Raw genomic sequence first — 19525 nt, 5'->3', positions numbered from 1 at the left:
GTGGGAACCATATTGGGGCAGAGGGCCACCAGTTCGCTGAATCTGGCGGTATAAGCAACAATGTTGGTGCCCTTCATGGTCAGGCTCCAAAGCTCTTGCTCCAATTTCTGGATTTCGCCCCTTGGGCAGTATTCCTCAATCATGAGGTCTTTCATCGTTTCCCAGCCTATGTCGTTGGCTACAACGAGGGTTAGAGCTTTAACGTGGCCATTCCACCATGTCAGGGCCTTTCCTTCAAAGGTTCATGCGGCATATTTGACTTTACTCGCAGCAGGGCATGAAAAAAATTTCGAAGACTGATTCAGTCTTCTCGAACCATTGCGAGAGGGCAATGACTCCGCCGGTGCCATGGAAGGATTTCGGCTTGCAGTTGGTGAAATCCTTGTAGGAGCACTCTCTTGAGCGCACAAGAGTTTCCACCGGAATAGAGTTAACAGGGGTTCCACCTCTGCTGGCATCAGTAGAGTGATAAGCAAAGTGATAAGAATCAATGACCGAAGGTGGAGGAGGCAGTGGAGGTGCAGCTACGGCAGCATTTAGGGCTGCTGTATCGATGACCGGAGGTGGAGGAGGCGGTGGAGGTGCAGGGTTATTTCGGGGAGATTTGCGAAGAGGCATCTTTCAGCTATAAGTTTATAAAGATAAGCAAAGTGGTAAGAATCAATTTGTAAGTAAGGTGAGAGTGACACATGGACTAACTAACCATAGCCCCACAGTTGAATGAGTGTTTGAGATCAAAACAAGGAAGATTAGTAGGAAAACACAAGAGTGTAAAGATTTTTCCCACAGATTAGATAGATGTCAATAATACTAGTATTACCGATGTAATAAGTTCAGGGAAAATTGACCTAACAATAGGTCTTACATCATACCAGACGGAAAAGTTTGACAGTCCTTAGATTCCTAATTAGAGTACTGAAAGTTAGGAATATTTTACAGACAAGTGCTACTTAGAGCATAGATGTTAAAGGCTAATCCTTAACTCAAAAGATAAAGATGTACTAGACATCTTCTAACGGCGATGAGTATTCCTCGGGAGAACCCTGAGGTCTCTCATTTGACGGATCACCTCTTGAAGGTGTCGTTCATGAGCCCTTTGACGAGCTCGAAGTTCCATGACTTCTGCTTGAGAGGCAACCAGATGTTGCTACAGGGTTTCATTGGTTCTCTGGGTCCGTTCCATGTCTTCTTCAAGACGGCGGATGCGGACTGTGTTAACGCTAGAGTTGGCATCAATCTCCACGACCCGGTCGATAGTTGCTCAACCCTGCTCAACATTACGAGCTATTCTGTGGATAATGACGGGCAGAGCTCGGTCAGCAGAACTTCCTTCGCTGACGTTGTAAAAGCTTCGGTCCCCAAAGAAAGGTAAGGGTTGACTTCGTTCGTCACTCCAGCGATTCAAGTTGTTTACCCACTAAGGAGTGGGACCTGGAAAAGCTGGTCGAGGGTTGTTGTTCGGGGCTTGTCCTACTGGAGGTAGGTTGTTGACTTCGGGCTCAGAGTCAGATCCATCCGAGAAGCCTTCTGCTTGATGATCATCCAACGGGATTTGATGCTCATCATCGGACTCTGCTTCAATCCATCCTACGTTTCCTTCATTTGGAAAGTACGGGTCGCCGTGATGGAATCCAACCATTTAAATCTACGCGAGAAGAGAGGTATAAGGATATAGTATATATGTAGCTAGTAGTACAAAATACATCTATAGTATTTTAAGTTGTGGTTCTACTGATCTTCTTGTGGTTTTGTTGGCAAGTTTTTAGACTTGTTAACATATCACAACCATTCTAGGGCATATGCTAATCACTCCTCGGACCAGCATAGTTGATCAGGCTATGCCATTCCCAGGACTGACCATACATCCCCGAGCTTACTTGTGATATTTAACAATCGTAATACTTTTGTTCTTGTCATTGTGACACTGATTTTAGTATGAATGCAGACTAGTATACTTAATTAAATATCTTAGTATTTAAAGTATAGACTCTTGGTCAGAGTGTTTTAATCCCAAATGGGTTTATAGTTAGTATATCTTTTATGGGTTGATATACTTAATTCACTATAAACAATGCTTTGATACCAATCTGTCACACCCCAAAACCATGAATGGCGGAAACGTTCTGGGGTGGAGGACGTCATGTAAAGTATCACAACCTAGTATAACAGTAAATAAGCAAACAACATCATCCATTGCATTAAATATATAATTTTAATACAAGTGTGTTCTTTACTGTTATAGACAGCAAAAATAATGTAAATCAAAATAATAAGTGGAGTCTTGGATGCACTCCATCTTCTCAAAAGCTGGCATCGGTACCTGTCTACTGTTGACCTGAGAATACAAGTTATTTTGAAAGATTTTATCAGCATAAAGGTGGTGAGTTCATAAGTATTTTAGTGTCGGTGTTTGTTATCAAAACGTTTGAACATGTCTCAAGTGTAAGTTTGTAAAATGTATGAAAATGTTTGTAAGTGTTTGTAAAAGTTTGAATCTCTCAAAAAACCCTATATTTTCTATTAAAGTAGCCTTCTACCAAGGCTTAACTGTTTTGTATGTTCGTTTACTGTAAAAGTGTGTAATTTACTCAAGTGTAAATATCATTCTGAAAATATAGTTTGTACATAAATATTTAAGTGAAAAGATCACTAATTTTGTAAAGAGTAAATTAATGTAGTACTGTAGTGTTGTATTATAGGAACTACTGCTATACTAACTACCTTAAACCGGATTTATATTAAGGCATCATGTGATTAATTGTACCATACTATCGACTGGATAAACAACGACAAATGTAGGTCGTAAAAATGATATGACGTTTGGCACCCGCAGACCTGCAGGTCCGGCTGTAGCTAGCAGCAAGGTGTAGGATAGTCAATCCAGTATAGATCTATACGCAAACTCACGCTCTCCCTCCAAGAGAATTCTGGCTACAACTCGGGCCATGACAGTTAAGGCATGCTCCGATACAGTGGATCACAATTGTTAACATATTCATGTATATGTAATGTAATGTTACTTGTTCTAGTATCGTTGTATATGTTCTTCTCTAGTATAGTTGTATATGTTCTCTTTCTAGTATAGTTGTATATGTTCTTCTCTAGTATAGTTGTATATGTTCTCTTTATAGTATAGTTGTATATGTACTCATAGTAATGTAATGTATATGTTCTCATAGTAATAAGTATTGAATCATAAATGAACTGACTCATTGATCTAGAAATTGTAGTAGTATGATGCTGTGTTACCCTGATGGTAACTTACTAATGATCGATGTAACTAATACTCATGAATATGGAAGTACTTTTTATGTCTATATATGTACAATTGATATATAATTAATATTGAAACGACTTTCGGACGACTACCCGAAATCCCACCAGACCACATCTCAAGCGTGAAAAGGAAATAGGGTGGATGGCCTTCCTGAGCCCCTGAAACATTTCTTATATATCTATACATATATGGACATGTAATTTATAAGAAGTATAACAAAGTTTAAATAAAAGTATTTGGTAAGAAAAGAGTTTGTAAAACATTTTGAAGTAAAGCAGTTTGATAAGCCGTTTGAACAGTGATAAAATCATTGGTCTTATAGTTATTAATCACATGTGATTGATGTAATAACTATAAGTATTTAACTTGTATTCCCCCCCCCCCCACATAAAAGTATTTAAAACATTTAAAAGTATTTCAAAGGTTAATTAACAGGGGTATGAACTCACTTGTGGTGAGTGGATTGGATTGAAGTATCAGATACCGTGCTAGGTGGCAAACGGAGACTTGTACACACGCACGAGCCTAGTTATCATATAATGAACATATGTATAACTAATTAGCCTTATTATAACTAATAATATGAGTTGGGACACTCTAGAACCTGAAAACACTTTGTTTCAAGTGTTAAAGTTCACAAGGTTTGCATCCGAGTACTAGTAGGGCATAACTAAGGTGTTTGGGGTCCAAGGGTAAACTCCTTGGGAGTTTACGGTCTAAATGACCTTTACCCTTGGAGTTTACGGCAGTAAACTCTAGGGTTTACGGTCTAAATTCCAAATATTGTAACCATGAGTTGTTTTGGAGTTTAACAAGTCCCTAGAAGCAACCTTGCTAAGTGGTTTAGCTCTTGGAATGGATTAAGGCTACAAAACACCCACCTTGAGGTGTTTACGGCCTAAGGTTAATTTCCCTTGGGTTTACTACCATAAACCCTTATGGGAAGGTATATTGCCTTGATTCCAAGTCTTTATCACAACTAGGTAAACATCTAAGTTAGTCTTTAGGGCTAAGAAAGGAATATGACTCATTTAAACACCTTTTTGGGTGTTTACGGTTTTGGGGCATCCTAAGACCGTAAACACCTATAAATGGTGATGTTTGGTGTTTTTCAAAGCTTAAACATATCAATGGAAGGTTCAAATATGTTAAGGTAATTCTTGAACTTCAAACTAGGGCTAACCATGGGACTTAAGTCCATTTTTGAGGGACTTTATGGTGTTTACGGTCCAAGCATTTTCTTGGACCGTGAACACCTCAAACATGGTGTTCTTGGCAGATTTCCTTGGTATTTGTTTGATATACTAGCTCACAAGCACTTAAGGATGGGAGTACTTACTATAATGGTGCTTGATTCGAGCTAAAAGGGCCAAGAACACTTAGTGTGTGTTCTTGGTGTTCTTGGTGTTTTGGAAATCTAATCAAAATACATAAATAAACGGATGAATAGGTGTACAAACACTAGATTAAGTGTTTTACTAACTTGAAATGGTTAGAACTCTTACAAGATTCGAGTTTTGGAATTAAAGGTTGGATGATAGTTGAGAGGGTTTTTGGGAGTTTACTCTTTTCACTTTTTGGGGAGTAAACACAAATGGCTAGTTCTTGGGGAGTAAACTCATACATAGAGATGAGTTTACGCTTTTTGGGTGATTTTCAAACCCAAAACATAAAAGTTTAGCCGGGTGTTTCTAATACGGGAAGTGTTTGCGGATTTCAAAATAAAAACCCGAGACGACACTTTCTTTTACCTGTTTGTTTAAAAATAATAATAAAATAATTAAACGAACTTTATATTTCTTAAAAATAAGAAATAATGATATTAAATCACGATACAAAGGGGTTGACTTTTAGGTTTGACCAAAAGGAAATTTCGGGTTGTCATATATATATATATATATATATATATATATATATATATATATATATATATATATATATATATATATATATTATTAACTTATAATATTATAAAGTATAAGGGTTGAATTTTAACTTTTAAAATTATAGGGGTTGGAACTAAATTTTTCAAAAAATGTGTGAGACTTTACATGTTCCAAAACTTGAGGGCAAGCTTTTAATTTTCAAAACTTTTCAATTTCATAACTTATGAGTTAATGGTTTATTAAAATGAGAGACTTTTCATTTTATTTAACCTATGTGTTTATTAATGAACTTTAAAAGAATGACCTTTGGTTATCCAAAACTTGAGGACAAATTATGGATTCCATTAAAACACATCAAGATTAAGAATTAAACTAAAAAATAATTCCTATGATCTTCTAAACTCATATGTTCATGAATGTTCATATCAGAAATTTCAAAAATCATAAACTACTTATATAAAACTTGAAATTTTGATAATAGCCATTGTAAATGGATTAGCATAACCATTACACTATCTAAAACAAGTTTTATAAGACCAAAACAGTTTAGGGTAATGTTTCTAGTCCATTTCCAGCATCAAAACTCGAAAATTTGCATTCAGGGGCTCCTATTCGTCGAGTGCACGAACCTAGTTGACGAGTAGGATGGTTTTACACATGGACTTGGCGAGTTCACTCAGCAAAATGCAGAAATCTTGAGTTTTTTCAACAATTTGCATCAAGTATCAAGAAAACAAGCCTAGGCTCTGATACCACTGAATGATTTTAAGCCTTCTAACACTCCTATGGTGTACATGCAACCCTAGATACCTTGGATCTATGTTTTCTCTAAGATACATGCAAATAATAATTTTCCAAGGTTTACATCCTAACTAGCATGTTATGGGGTACTTGAATCATAAAACACTAGTAGAATTACATACCTTTTAGTAGTGGTTGATTGCTTGGAGTTTGAGAGCCTAGCACCAATAATGTGGATGCCTCAAATGGAAGACACAAATCAACACAAACTTTGGAAACTTGAGAGAGTAGTATATTACTTCTAGAAATCGGCCACTATTTAATTCTCACACAAACTAGTGCAATTTCAAGTGCCAAGGACTCCTTTATATTGTGTGGTGGATTAGGGTTACATTCATGTAAAACCTAATACCCATGACCTTTCATTTCTATGAGATCCATGGGTTAAAGCTCCATGGACTATCCATGGATTTTCCATGCAAGCCTAGCCCATTCCGAATAAGCAATAGCCCACACTATATAATTACAAGAGCCCATATTTAATTAGTCACCTTTTTTTTATCACCAAATTGATTTTAAATTAATTCTAGATCAATACTAATTGAATAATATGATTTCACATTAATATATTAGAACTTATAATATATTAATAAATCATAAACATACTATTCTTAAAAGATTATCCATAAATTGTTCGGATGAAGTGCAACCCAAATGGACCATGCCAGGTCGGGTCAAGTACATCTCAAATATAGTTATGGACTTAGACATCTTATCCAACAATAGGGAGGGTATTGAACGAGATGCCAATTTGTTTGGGGTAGTGGCTAATATGTTAGGATAGCATAAGCACCCAATTTGTGTGGGGTAGGGGTTGAAATTTCAGTGGGGGTTTTATTTTTAATGGTGGTAGACGATAATATATTAAGCATGTAGGCAGTAAAGGCTGTGCATGATGCCAATGGGAGGGTGAAATAGATACATGAAGAAGGTTTGTACGAACCATGTTATTAATGGTACCAATGATTCTTTCAGCTTTACCATTTTAGGATGAGGTATAAGGAAACGTAAATTGGAATTGTGTACCTGTGTTAGTGAAAAGTTGGTGTAATATATTGAATTCATGACTATTGCCACATTGGATTGTTTTGATAGTTCGTTGAAATTGTGTTTGTATTATAGTGTAGAATTGCTGATAGATTGGACATAATTGAGATTTGGTTTGTAAAGGATATGTCCAAAGAAAGTATGAGAAATCATCAAGCAAGACTAAATAATATTTATGACCAAGTTTAGATTCAACGGGTGAAGCTCATAAATCAACATGTATAATATAAAAAAGAGCACTAGTCATTGTTTGAGATAAAGAAAATGGAAGACAAAAACGTTTTCCTAAAGAACAGACATTACACAAATTATTGAATTTTATACTAGAATTTGGTAAACTAGACGTAAGTAAATGAAAAACAGAAACCTCGGGGTGACCAAAACGGTTGTGATAAATTGTTGGTGAAGTGGCATGGAAGGAGACAAAGGAATTCTTGTCTTAGGTGGAAGTGAATGGGTAGAGATCACTGGTACTATTGTGGCATGTGAGAAACTTACTCGTTATAAAATCCTTCACAAAGAAATCAAAATGGTCAAATTCAACGGATACCTAATTATCCCAAGTAAATTTACGAACAAAGACCAAATTTTTAATAATTTAAGGAACATGATAGACATTTTTGAGAGAGTAATGTAACGTCATGATTTTTACTCAATTTTTTTTATTTATTTTTAAAATCTTTTAACAGAAAATGCAACGGAAGACTATAAACATTGTTTATTTCAAAAACATTTCAAACCACAACGTTACGTTCAATTCAAAACCAAAATATCAAAGTATTTAATTGTAGCGAAAGCATAAGTTTCAAAATTAAATAACGTTTCCAAGTGACATCTTTATTCTAATGATAAACTACCCAAAAGTGACTCCATCTCACTAAGCCAAGCTCCTAAGCTACCTGTACCAATCGTAAAGGCACAAAGCAAAGAAACAAGTATCAGCAAATGCTTCGTGAGCCAATAGAAGTTTGTACACAACCAAAGGGAAAACATATCATCCCCTAACGGGTCAATCATTCAAATTATGATCATAGAAACAAAATTGACATATCAATCAAGAATCAATCATCTTTTGCATAAAATTCAATCATTCAATTTTTGTATCATCGATTTACATATCATTCATCTGTGTAACATCAATCATATTTCATGCATAATCATATCATAATCGTACATCATCATATCAAAGGAATCTATCATAATCGTATAGGTGTAGGTAGTCTCATAGTGATACCTAACCCCAAGGGAAAAACCCGTTCGCTACTTGTGTGCCTGGCCAGCCAAATGCTTTAGGTGGTTCGCGACTGCCACCCGTCACACCGACCCCAAGACTTCACTTTCACTACTCCGACCATGCAATGTACAAGTACATCGCGATGTCGTTCTGGTCTTGGTACAAGCGGTGACATTCGTCCGTCACCTCCCAACACCTACGTGATGTTTGTACAAGCCTCGTTCGAATGGCCAACATCACTCCAGTCCGCAAACACCGAAGTGTATGCGTACCATGTGTCGCACGGGCATCTAGAAAGACCGAGCAACTCGTAAATGGCTTAAGCTCTTTTCCTAGAAGGTATTTTTCAACCAACCAAGCTCGAAGGTATCAGGATAGGGTTTCATGCTAAGTGCTAGGTTCTACCCTTGCTCTCTATGCATAACCCGCATAATCAATCGTAAATCAAGTACAAGCATGCAATATCCGTATTATCATAATCAAGATTGACAAGCATACAATATTCGTATTATCATAATCAAGATTCATAACATTTATACGTAGAAGATACTCAACAAGATCATAGTCAAATATCAAGCATTTCATATAGCATATCATAGTTGCAATTAATCGTATCAAGTACCAAGATAGGCATATCAACCAAATTTACTAAGCATACAAATGTCACAGAAGGCAAAACAATGACATATCTCATACTGCACATATAGGCATAATCAACAATTAATAATATTCTAATTTGACTAATCGAGCCGTTTACGGATAGTAGTTTTCGACTATGTACAAGGTTTATGAAAAATCCATTGACTCACCTTAATGTTCGTCGAATGAATTACCCTTTTACTTCAACTCGTAATCTTTGTAACTTTTCAAAAAAAATATACCTAAACATATAAGTTTAACATTTAGTTTAGGTTCTAACAACTAAAGATTACATATTAATAATCTAAACATCATAATGGACCTAAAATAACAGATGTTATATACATCACAGTGTGTGTTTTAGATTATTGTTTACCACTTTAAAACTAACATCTTTTCACATGTACCTCAACATAATTAAAATTATGTTTAATCACACTAACACTTTATTAATTATAAATTTATTATTATAACATTCCCTTAGTTAATATTTTATCTTTTATCATAATAGATATATATTAAAGCTTATATTTATATTACAAACACCTAGTGATATTAAGGTGACGAATAATAGGATACTTAGAAAATCATGGCATAATTAAAATGATTATGCAGCCATGGCATGTGCCTTAACGAGCTATGATCGGCAAGAGCGATTGAGCATATATTTTTTTAGTTAAACCAACTTCCATAAGCCTCATCTCTCTAACTAGATTTTGAAAATTATAATATATTTGTAGATTAGCAATTGTATTGACAAAAGATCAAAACGTATAGTTTTTTTTCTAGGAAGATTGGTGTAGCACAGATGAGGTCTTTCTCACCTCTTTCTAATTTTACACCAAAAGGCAACTCCTAACATGGTCTAGATGTACGATTGTACTAAAACTCATTGATATTAATGTATTCAAGTGGGAACAGGGAAACATTCATCTAAATAGCCAAAATATCAAATATATCTAGAGTTCGTCTTCTTTTTTTTTTTTTTTTTTTTTTTTTTTTCGTGTAGCATCCAGAGGAAAGCACTAACATGTAAGGAAGAAAACCAAACCATACCAGGTTTTTCTCTATGTTTCTGCTTCGGTGCGTCTCCAAGATCGCGACTGACTCAAATCTCCCTCTCGTTTCCTTCTCATCAGAGATGTAGCAGAACACAAGAAGGTGACCGATTTGCAGAAGTGAACTACCGGAAACAGGATCAACTCGTTGGAGTTAGCCGCTCGCCCGAAACCGCTAAGCCCTTGCCGGAGCACAATACTACACAAGTGATTTAATAATGCAAACCATTCTTTATTTTTGAGACGGTTGATGGTAAAAACCGCCTTATTAAATGTATAGAGCATTAAATAATACACGAACCGCTTGAAAAAAACATCAGATAAATTTCCAGAAGCTTTTGTTAAGGCAGTTAACAACAAATAGCATCAAAAAAAGATTTTTTAGTGTTACTTCATGTAAAAGCATCATTAAATAAGGATTTTTTGATGCTCTTTTTCTAAAAGAACATCATTTAATCTTTATCTTTTGATGCTATATTTTGAAAAACACATCAAATGAAAACGCTATGATTTTTTAGTGCTAATTCATGTAAAAACATTATTAAATAAGGATTTTTTGATGCTCTTTTTAATATAATAGCATCATTAAATCTTTATCTCTTTCCTAGCTTTCTAAAAACCCTCCATAGCCACAACCAAATTCCACACAAATCGCATCAGTAAAATCTAAAACCGCCCCAAATCATCTATTTCCCTCTAAATTTTCGTTTTAGCTTTCTAGTATTTTCAGCGGATTTCCCCCCAATGGCGGTCGAAAAATTCTAATCTCCCCAAACCTAAGTTCCTCTCGCCTTCAAAAAAATTCTAATCTCCGTCCGACTGGAAATTTTTTTGATTGAAATCCAACCGACCCCTCATAAATCTATGACTTCATCAACCATTAATATTCCTAAACGCAATGTTTTAAAACCCGGGTTTTTAGTTGACCCGGTATAATGACCGGTTCACAGGTAAACCGGTTCAATCGATTGAACCGCCGGGTCAATCCGGATTATGATCTTTCTCTATTTTAATATATTTTTACTTTCATGCATAATGCATAAACATATAAAACTAATAATTTGATGTCTACAAAGTTTAAACATTGAAAAACATTGAAGAAACCGTAAACTACTCGTTGTTTTGGCGGTCGATACTTGTATCCAATTATCCAAACCTTATCAAAACGGGTCAATCTGGTTTTAACCGGTTCAACATAAGCGGTTGAACCGCGGTTTAGGGAAAACCCGGCCAGTTCGATCCGGTCCGTAATTTTACAAAAAAACCGTTCTCAATTGACCCGCCTTCTACCCCGGGTCACGGTCCAACCGGTTGAACCGGCCGGATCGACCCGGGTTTTAAAACATTGCCTAAACGTTACTAGTTATCTCCATTTCGCATATGATGAAACCACTAAATCCTCTGCTTCTTCTTCATAAATGAGAATTTACTACTAAGAATTCATCGTCATCTCTTTTACTTCGACTAAACTTCTCCCTAGTGCAAAACCCTAAATATCTCCATCCTTGTAGCAGTAGATTTCAGGGTGCCAGGATTCAGTCTTAAAATGAACGCAATCAAGTATGTCCTACACCTTCTACATCAACTTCTTCCAACTATAGTATTTTTTTCCCTAAAAAAGGCTATGGAAGGTACGCAATATTGATCACATTAACTATTCAATTAAAGAACATTATTCAATTTGGTGATTTTTTTCGATTTCATCAAGTATAGTTGAAATAATCATGTTTTGTGTTGTTTTTCTTTTAATTAAATCGGGGTTTCTATGACTTTTCAAGGAGGATCGATAGATATAAGAAAAGTGATTTAGCATGAAGATTATATTAGAGGATGTGGAGCATATTTACATTTAGGAAGCACAAGTAAAGAAGGAAATGATGATGGGAAGAGAGATGCTAACAATGAAGAGAGGATGCGTTCGATTGGGAAAATTAGTGCATATCTGAGCGTGGTTTACTGTAACATCTTGCAAGAAAGAAACGTCAAGCCAAAGTGGCATATTTGACAACCGAAAACTCTATCAAATCCATGGAGTCTGCTGAGAACTCATATGAATGTGTTCCAAATGATTCAAAAAAAAGATAAAAAACTACCACCACCGTCATTACTAGTTATTGCAGGTTCAAGTGAGGTTTTAAAGAAGAAAATGGAGTGGATATGTCTTATTTGTAATGTGAGTTCATCAAGTGAGATTGATTTACAGAAGCATCTTGAGGAAAGAATACAAGGCCAAAGTAGCAATCATAAGAAAAGGAAATAACAAGTGAGATTAGCATCTTTCTTATCTATATAATGCGGTTCTATATTTTCTAATGTTGTTGACTAATAGCATCAACAAATGATTGATGATATTTTATGTTGTCATTTGTATTGTGTTTTAAAAGGCAGTTTAATTTCTAAGGCTATTCAATAACAGCATCAAAAAATAAGTCTATTTTATGAAGCTATATTTTATAAGGCGGTTTTGGACAACATCAAAAAATAAATCTACTTTATGAAGCTATTTTTATGAGACGGTTTAGGACATTTTCTAAAGCGGTTGTAGAACCGCCTCAAAAAACAACACTATTTTATAATGCTATATTTTTTGAAGCGGTTGAATAACCACATCAAGAAATAAAATAAAATAAAATAAAAAAAAAATAAAAAAAACAAAAAAAAAACAGACCGCATTAAACCTCTTCTATACTAGTGGCACAGACTAGCACGCGATTTATCTCTGTGTACTCTCTCCCAATTGCGCTATAATGAAACAACTCAAACAAGCGGTAGTGCAACCCTTTTGTTTAACCCACATAAGCCCAAAAGAAATGAAACGGACCGAAGAAGAGGAAAGAAATGGACGACGAGCAAACGGAAACGTCGCATGTGAATGAGCGCATGGGCCTGAATACGTAGTCTTCAATTTATTTTTGTAGAAACCTCAGTAAAGTAACCTTTAATTCATTTATATGGCTTTTAAAGCCCAATTTGCGATTTTGGTCCCTTGAGATTTGTTCCTTGATTGCCATACACCTCCCACTTTAACTTGATTTGATTCAACCCTTCAACTTTTATGCACTAAATGTTATTATCTTGAATAAATTCTAAAATTAATTAAATAACATTATTACAATTTAATTAATAATTAAATCCTATAAACAATTTGAATCCCGATTAAATCCTTTATACCCTAATTAAGCTAATTTCTTTTATTTATTATATATTAAGCACATTCAATCTCTCTTCGTAAACACACGTAAAGCTTAATTCTAGTAACCGAAAACTAACTTCACTAATGTAGAGAATTTGGTTCGTTACAAGTAAGAATGATTAGAAAATGAAAGAACGATGGAGCCTTGACCACGAGTAGGAATGTTATAACCATTACCGATCAGAATAGAATGCGGTTTACTTAGTGTGTTGGTGTGGGAGAGAATACTTCAGTCGTTAGTGAGATGAGAAGTGGACCCAGTGTCGATGTACTAAGAATTGTCTAGAGGACGTATCTTCATTGTATGTAAAGTTGCATCGAGTTGGGAGGGGATCATAGGTGGACCGCACTCAGATGAATAGTTAGTATGTGATCCACTTTTTTGCTGTTAAGCTCGTGATGTTGGGTCGAGAAGACCTATTTGTGTGCTTGGAGCTGCTTTTGGGTAGGGTTTAGGTGGGGAAGCCCAATGTGATGATTCATACCAAGGAAAGCTCTATCCATGAGGTATAATGGTCATTGTATCGATCCAGAAGGATTGGGAATAAAAATTTGACATTATTCACACCAAAAGCAGGGTGGAAAAAGGAGGGATTTCTGGACAAAGATGAGTTGTCAACTGTAGGCATCGTGATCTAATGAAGAGAAGTAGATCAAAGTTGAATGAGAAGGGTAGGGTACGACTGGAAAAAAGGAGTTGCAGGGAAGAAAAATAGGGTTTTATGGCTCTGATACCGTAATACAATATGAACTTCCTTGCCTTCTCATTCATTCCATACTAATAAATTTGATAAATGATTAGGGAGTTAGAGGCCAATTAAAATATCATTTGAATGGTAAATTAATATCACATATGTAAGATGATATATTGGCATTAAAATCTTACTACCTACAACAATCGTTAGTTTCTTAAAAGACAATATAATCATATGCATCTCGAATAATTTAATAGTTTGTAAGCGGTTGAGACTAGGGTTGTGCATGAGGCGGTTTGGTTTTGTTATTGATCAAAATCAAACCATAACCATTACAATCGGTTAATGTATTTCAATAACTTTTTGGTAGCATGTAATATGTTAGAAAAAGGGATGAATAGATTGTTTGGATTCTCTGAAAGTCGTGATTCACTATCAAATTGAAGTATTTCGATGGTACAGATCGAACACTCAATTGGATGAAATTTAGAGAATGAAATTTGAGAATGTATATGAAAATGTTCTTCAACATGTACCAGAATATTGACCAAAAAACAGATATATCAATCCTGTCTGAAAACTGTCAACAGACAGTTATAAACTGTCATAAAACTACCAAAATATCATTAAACGGATCTCATGGACCCCGCCAGGGGCTGCCGCCCCTGGGACCCCGCTCCCAGGGGCGCTGCCCCCGGACCCCCGTTCGTTTAGGGGCTTCGCCCCTAAATAGCAATGTACTTTAAATCTTAAAAAACTTGAACAAGTGTGCACTCTTACACCATCCTAATTTGTTCAATATTCAACAAGATCGCTTTTAATCAACAAATTTAATCCTATTAAACTTAAATAATATTTGATGATATAAAATTATCAACATAATATTGGTTTTGGTTAATGGTTTTAGTCGGTTAATAGTTAATATCGGTTAACCATAATAGTCTATTATGACATAAAAATTAAAATACTTTTCTATAAAAATTGAAAAATATAAAGTCCATTGTTATAAAAAAGTGAATGATTGTGTATATATAATTGCATTGATAAAGCATTACTTATTCTATCTAATTCCAAATAATTACCTTTAAATTTCAATTCCTAATATAACATACCATATATTTAATAGTATATTATATTAGAAAAAATTATTAATATTATTGGTTCTGTTCGGATTATAGTGATTCGGTTTTAGATGAAAACCATAACCAAATCATATTTATTCAGATAATCAAAATTAAAAACCTCACCATATCTTTTAGTAATGGTTCATTTATATCTATTTATTTTGTTATTGTTTGGTTTTTTGGTTAATATAGTCACCTCTAACATTATTCGATTGTAGGCTTATGACGCATGAAGATGGAAGACCCATACATTGCTATTTGAAATTACAACCCGTTTGAATTCGCAAAAACTAAACTTAAGAAATTAGCATACAAACTAATAAAGAGGCATAAATTTTCATCGTGTACAGTCATCCGATTAATTGCATAATGCATATCTATATTTAGTTGTATATAATGAAACTAAATAAATTTTTGTATGCTAGATATAATTAAGCCTGAAAATAACAGGGAATTGATATCAAATCAAGTGCATTTCATGTAGAATATAGGTTTAAATAACACATAAACTCACTATTTGGTTTAAGACCATAGGTTTCAAAATCAATCGCTCGTCTCTTTTTACAATAACATAAAAAAATATTAATTTGATAATAATCGTTCCAGATTTGGAAATGATAATTTACAATTAGCTTATTCAAACGAAGATAAGAAATTTGAAATGTGTTTCCACAAAAATAAAAGTTTTAAAGGTTAAATCAAAAGTCAAAATAAAATGGGTTTGCATAAACTCTCACCATTGGATTAACCAAATCAATATTTCCAGAAAGTAATAATTCATATTCTTCATATAAACTTCAAAAAATCAACGCCGAACCTTGCTATCTGTTTCCATAAAGGAACAATGTCTGGCTTTATTTGTATTTATGCCAACAAGTTATATAATTAACGTGAAAAGAATGCTAAGAAACTAAGAACTATTAAGACAACATTTGATCTACATATTTTAATCAAAGAACTTAATAAAAAAAATTTACATTTTTTATGAATAAATGAATATATTTCGTAAAATCTAAGTAATAAATGATTCCTAGTTCTTAAATTCATTTAATTAATAGCCATTCATATTGAGTAGAAATGTACGATATGGAAAATATGCATTTCTTAGTACATTTTTAAGAAAAATAAGTATGGAAAACAAAAGTTTGTGTTTAACATATGTTGAAACTCCAACCTTATTAAAATCAAACAGTTTACATATCTTTCTTTCGTTAAAAAAATGTCCAAATCATGTTGTAATCAAGTTCATAATTTCTAGCTGTTCTTAATGGAATTTTTGTTATCTGATTCAATTCTCCAAACACAATTTTTGGTCATATTTACCTGTTCTTGATAATGTTAATACAAAAACAGAAAACAAAAAACATTGTAAAACGATTCCCAAAGTGTTGCTAAATTTTACCTTCAATGCAAAAGATCATAGTGTCCGTAATCATGATAAAGAACACTAATTGGATTTTCCTTCCCATACTCTTGTCCATAATCCGCTATTACTTTTACAGACTTAGAGTTTTTATCTATCATATAAACTCTGATAGGCACCCTGTAAATAATGGATACAATATTATAAACTTAATACAAAATTACAAAACATATATAATTGGGGGTTTATCTTATGTTTGACCTGCCACAAATAAAAAGTACTTTATAAAAAATATATATTCTTACGTTAGCATTTCAACGAATTTATTTAGCTTCTTAAAAATTCTGTCAAATATACCTAATTAATTATAAAAAAACCCAGTGTTTTTATGTTATTTTACCTATTTCAGTTAGCTTAATTAGCTTTTTTTTATGTATCAACCAGTGTTGCAAAACTCGGCCGATTACTCGGAATCGGCCCTCCACCGAGACGAGTAATGTCAACTCGGCTAAAAAACTCAGATTTAGTCAAAATCGGTTAAACTCGGACCTACTCAATCTTACTCGGGTCTACTCGGCCAACTCGGTCAAAATCGATCAAACTCGTTCAAAGGGTCAAAATTGTCATAAAAAGAGAAAAAAAATCAAGAATTTCAAGATTAATATGTGTAATGCACTTAATTATTTATTATTTAACACAAACATAAGATTATTACTACATATATATATATATATATATATATATATATATCTTAAATTTTCAGTAATTATCCACCTAGTGAGACAATTATGTGTATTTTAGTTTTTATATATTCACATGTATCTAATTTTGGTTATATATTTCAATCAAATTATAATTTTAACTTTTGATTTTGACATATATAATTTTCCAAAAAATATTTCTACATGAATTACCGACTCCAAGTACTACCGAGTACTCGCTACTCCCCAGTCGGCCGACCAGGTACTGAGTAGCGAGTTCTACAACCTTGGTATCAACTAGCTTTTTATTTATCGGTTAACCTTTTAGCTATGATATAGATTTTGAAATAGTCTACCACTAACTAGGCATGCATTAAGGTTTTGACTTTCGACAAAATAAAATAGAGACATACCGAAGGACATGAGAAGACATAAATAGTTCCGGTTCACCTCCCCACACATGTGACCGTTTCATATGTGAGATATAAGTCTCAAAATCACCTTCAAGAAACCTGAAAATCCATGTTAGTGTATTTATTAGAAATTTCCCAAAAAAATTGCAACATTTGAATTGATTTCTCAAAATCTCATCCAACATTATAATCATTTAAAAAAAAAGCATAAAACCATGTCCATGATTCATCTATTTTGTCATACCTCGAATTTTATTTATTTATATTTTTTTTGGATATTAGAAGCTACTGTTGAATCAAATTTACACTTGTTTTAGGATTGAAGATTGTGCTTCAGTCTTACCATTCAGTTTCGGACCTTCTCTTGATCAACTCCTTCACAACCTATCAAAAATAACAATACTCCTTAATCCTTATGCTTTAGATCAAAAGGTAAAGTAACAATTTTTAGAATCGTATAACATCAATTTCAATCCCAACACTAACTTTAGTTTTTTTAAATTCTTGAAAATAATTAGATTTGAGATTCGAAAAGTTCTAAGTCATAATATAACGTTAATTGTTTGATTGAAGAAAATAAATACTAAATATCAGTTGTAGTTATTCAATACCTTGGATCTGAGATCATCAGCAAGTTCCTTCGCAGCATTTTCCTTTGGAATTGGCGTTCCTGCTCTCAAACATGCACCATGAACAACAGAGCGAAACAAGCATCTTCCGTCTCCAGGTATACCTGTACATAAAACGGTTTTCACAGCAATAATTATTCAAATATCTTTTTTTTGATTGGAGAATTTACAAATCTGTTTAACGTAATATATAATTGCACACACATGCAAAAAATCAGATAGAACATCACATACTTATCAGACGAAAATCGCTACTGAAAGGAGGATTTCTCAGTTTGGACATTGATTTAAGAAATTCAAACGCTATTAATTAGTATGATTGACGAATTTTTAAATGAAATGGAGAATTTTACCTGCGCCTTGCTGGGATGAAGAATCTGTTTTCGAATGTCAAAAAGTGGAGGGATCTGAGAATCAAATTCCATCTGATCGCTTTTTCTCATTGGTGATTGGTGAATCTTATGTTGTATGGTTTATATTTGTTACGTGTGTGAATTGTAAGACATTACCAAAAAGTATATTTTAGGGTCAATATCGTTTTAGCCCAATAAAATCAACGTATTGATTTAAAACATTATTATTATTATTATTATTATTATTATTATTATTATTATTATTATTATTATTGTTATTATTATTATTTTAAGTAGAAGTCCTTAAACTTTGCATTTACGTGTTAAAAACATCATTATAAAATAAAGAGTAAATTATAGTTTTGATCATATGGTTTGATTAAAATCGTATTTTTTTGTCAAACATTCCAAAATTTATAAAAATACATGCTTATAATTAAAAAAGTTACATTGTATATCCAAGGTCCTTTTAAAAACACCATTTTACTCTCTCTCTCTCTCTCTCTCTCTCTCTCTCTCTCTCTCTCTCTCTATATATATATATATATATATATATATATATATATATATATATATATATATATATATATATATATATATATATATATATATATATATATATATAAATGAAGGTTTTTTGCCACATGTGCTCTTTTCCTTCATTTTGACACATGATATTTTCTAAAATTTTTAAATTTTCTATTTTCCACTTATCATTTCATTGTATTTTTTATTTGATTAAATTAAAATTCCAAGTTTAATATGTAAGATAATATATATGTAAGGTATTTATTAGAAATAGTTTTTATATGTAATGTATTCAATACATTAAAGTCTCATTAATTTTAATAATTCAATTTTTTTTTTCATATTTATTATAAATTCAAAATTGTCAAATTGTTAAATTTTTTTTTTAAATAAACTCATGTAATACATGAGTCTCAGACCTAGTATATATATATATATATATATATATATATATATATATATATATATATATATATATATATATATATATATATATATATATATAATTAGGTTATAATGTGGATGAAATCTATTGTGTGATCGTTAGGACAATTCTGTACAATATATGAAAATAATGAATGGTT

The 19525-nt window shown here is 33.1% G+C and overlaps 1 protein-coding gene across 5 annotated transcripts; it reads right to left on the bottom strand.

Moving 5' to 3' along the window:
- Window positions 1-2173: 2173 nt before the first annotated feature.
- Window positions 2174-18407, bottom strand: LOC145008400 (OVARIAN TUMOR DOMAIN-containing deubiquitinating enzyme 4-like). 5 transcript variants are annotated; one of them, XM_078967027.1, is made up of 7 exons: window positions 18295-18407; window positions 18043-18164; window positions 17775-17815; window positions 17432-17530; window positions 16357-16497; window positions 7869-7910; window positions 7362-7522 (listed from the first exon to the last, which is right to left on the bottom strand). In XM_078967027.1, the coding sequence occupies exons 1-5, from the start codon at window positions 18341-18343 to the stop codon at window positions 16359-16361; spliced, it is 450 nt and encodes a 149-aa protein (XP_078823153.1). In that variant the 5' UTR covers window positions 18344-18407; the 3' UTR covers window positions 7362-7522; window positions 7869-7910; window positions 16357-16358. The 5 variants fall into 5 exon arrangements, with proteins under 5 accessions (XP_078823154.1, XP_078823153.1, XP_078823151.1 ...); XM_078967028.1 differs by lacking the exons at window positions 7362-7522; window positions 7869-7910 and adding an exon at window positions 2174-2335; XM_078967025.1 differs by lacking the exon at window positions 7362-7522 and having other exon boundaries at window positions 7834-7910.
- Between the last annotated feature and the right edge of the window lie 1118 nt (window positions 18408-19525).

The sequence above is a fragment of the Lactuca saligna genome, chromosome 8 (genome assembly GCF_052625555.1).
Source record: "Lactuca saligna cultivar CGN05327 chromosome 8, ASM5262555v1, whole genome shotgun sequence".
Taxonomy (NCBI): Eukaryota; Viridiplantae; Streptophyta; class Magnoliopsida; order Asterales; family Asteraceae; genus Lactuca; species Lactuca saligna.
Note: the sequence above shows the minus strand (reverse complement) of the source record. Positions and strands in the feature narration are given on the sequence as shown.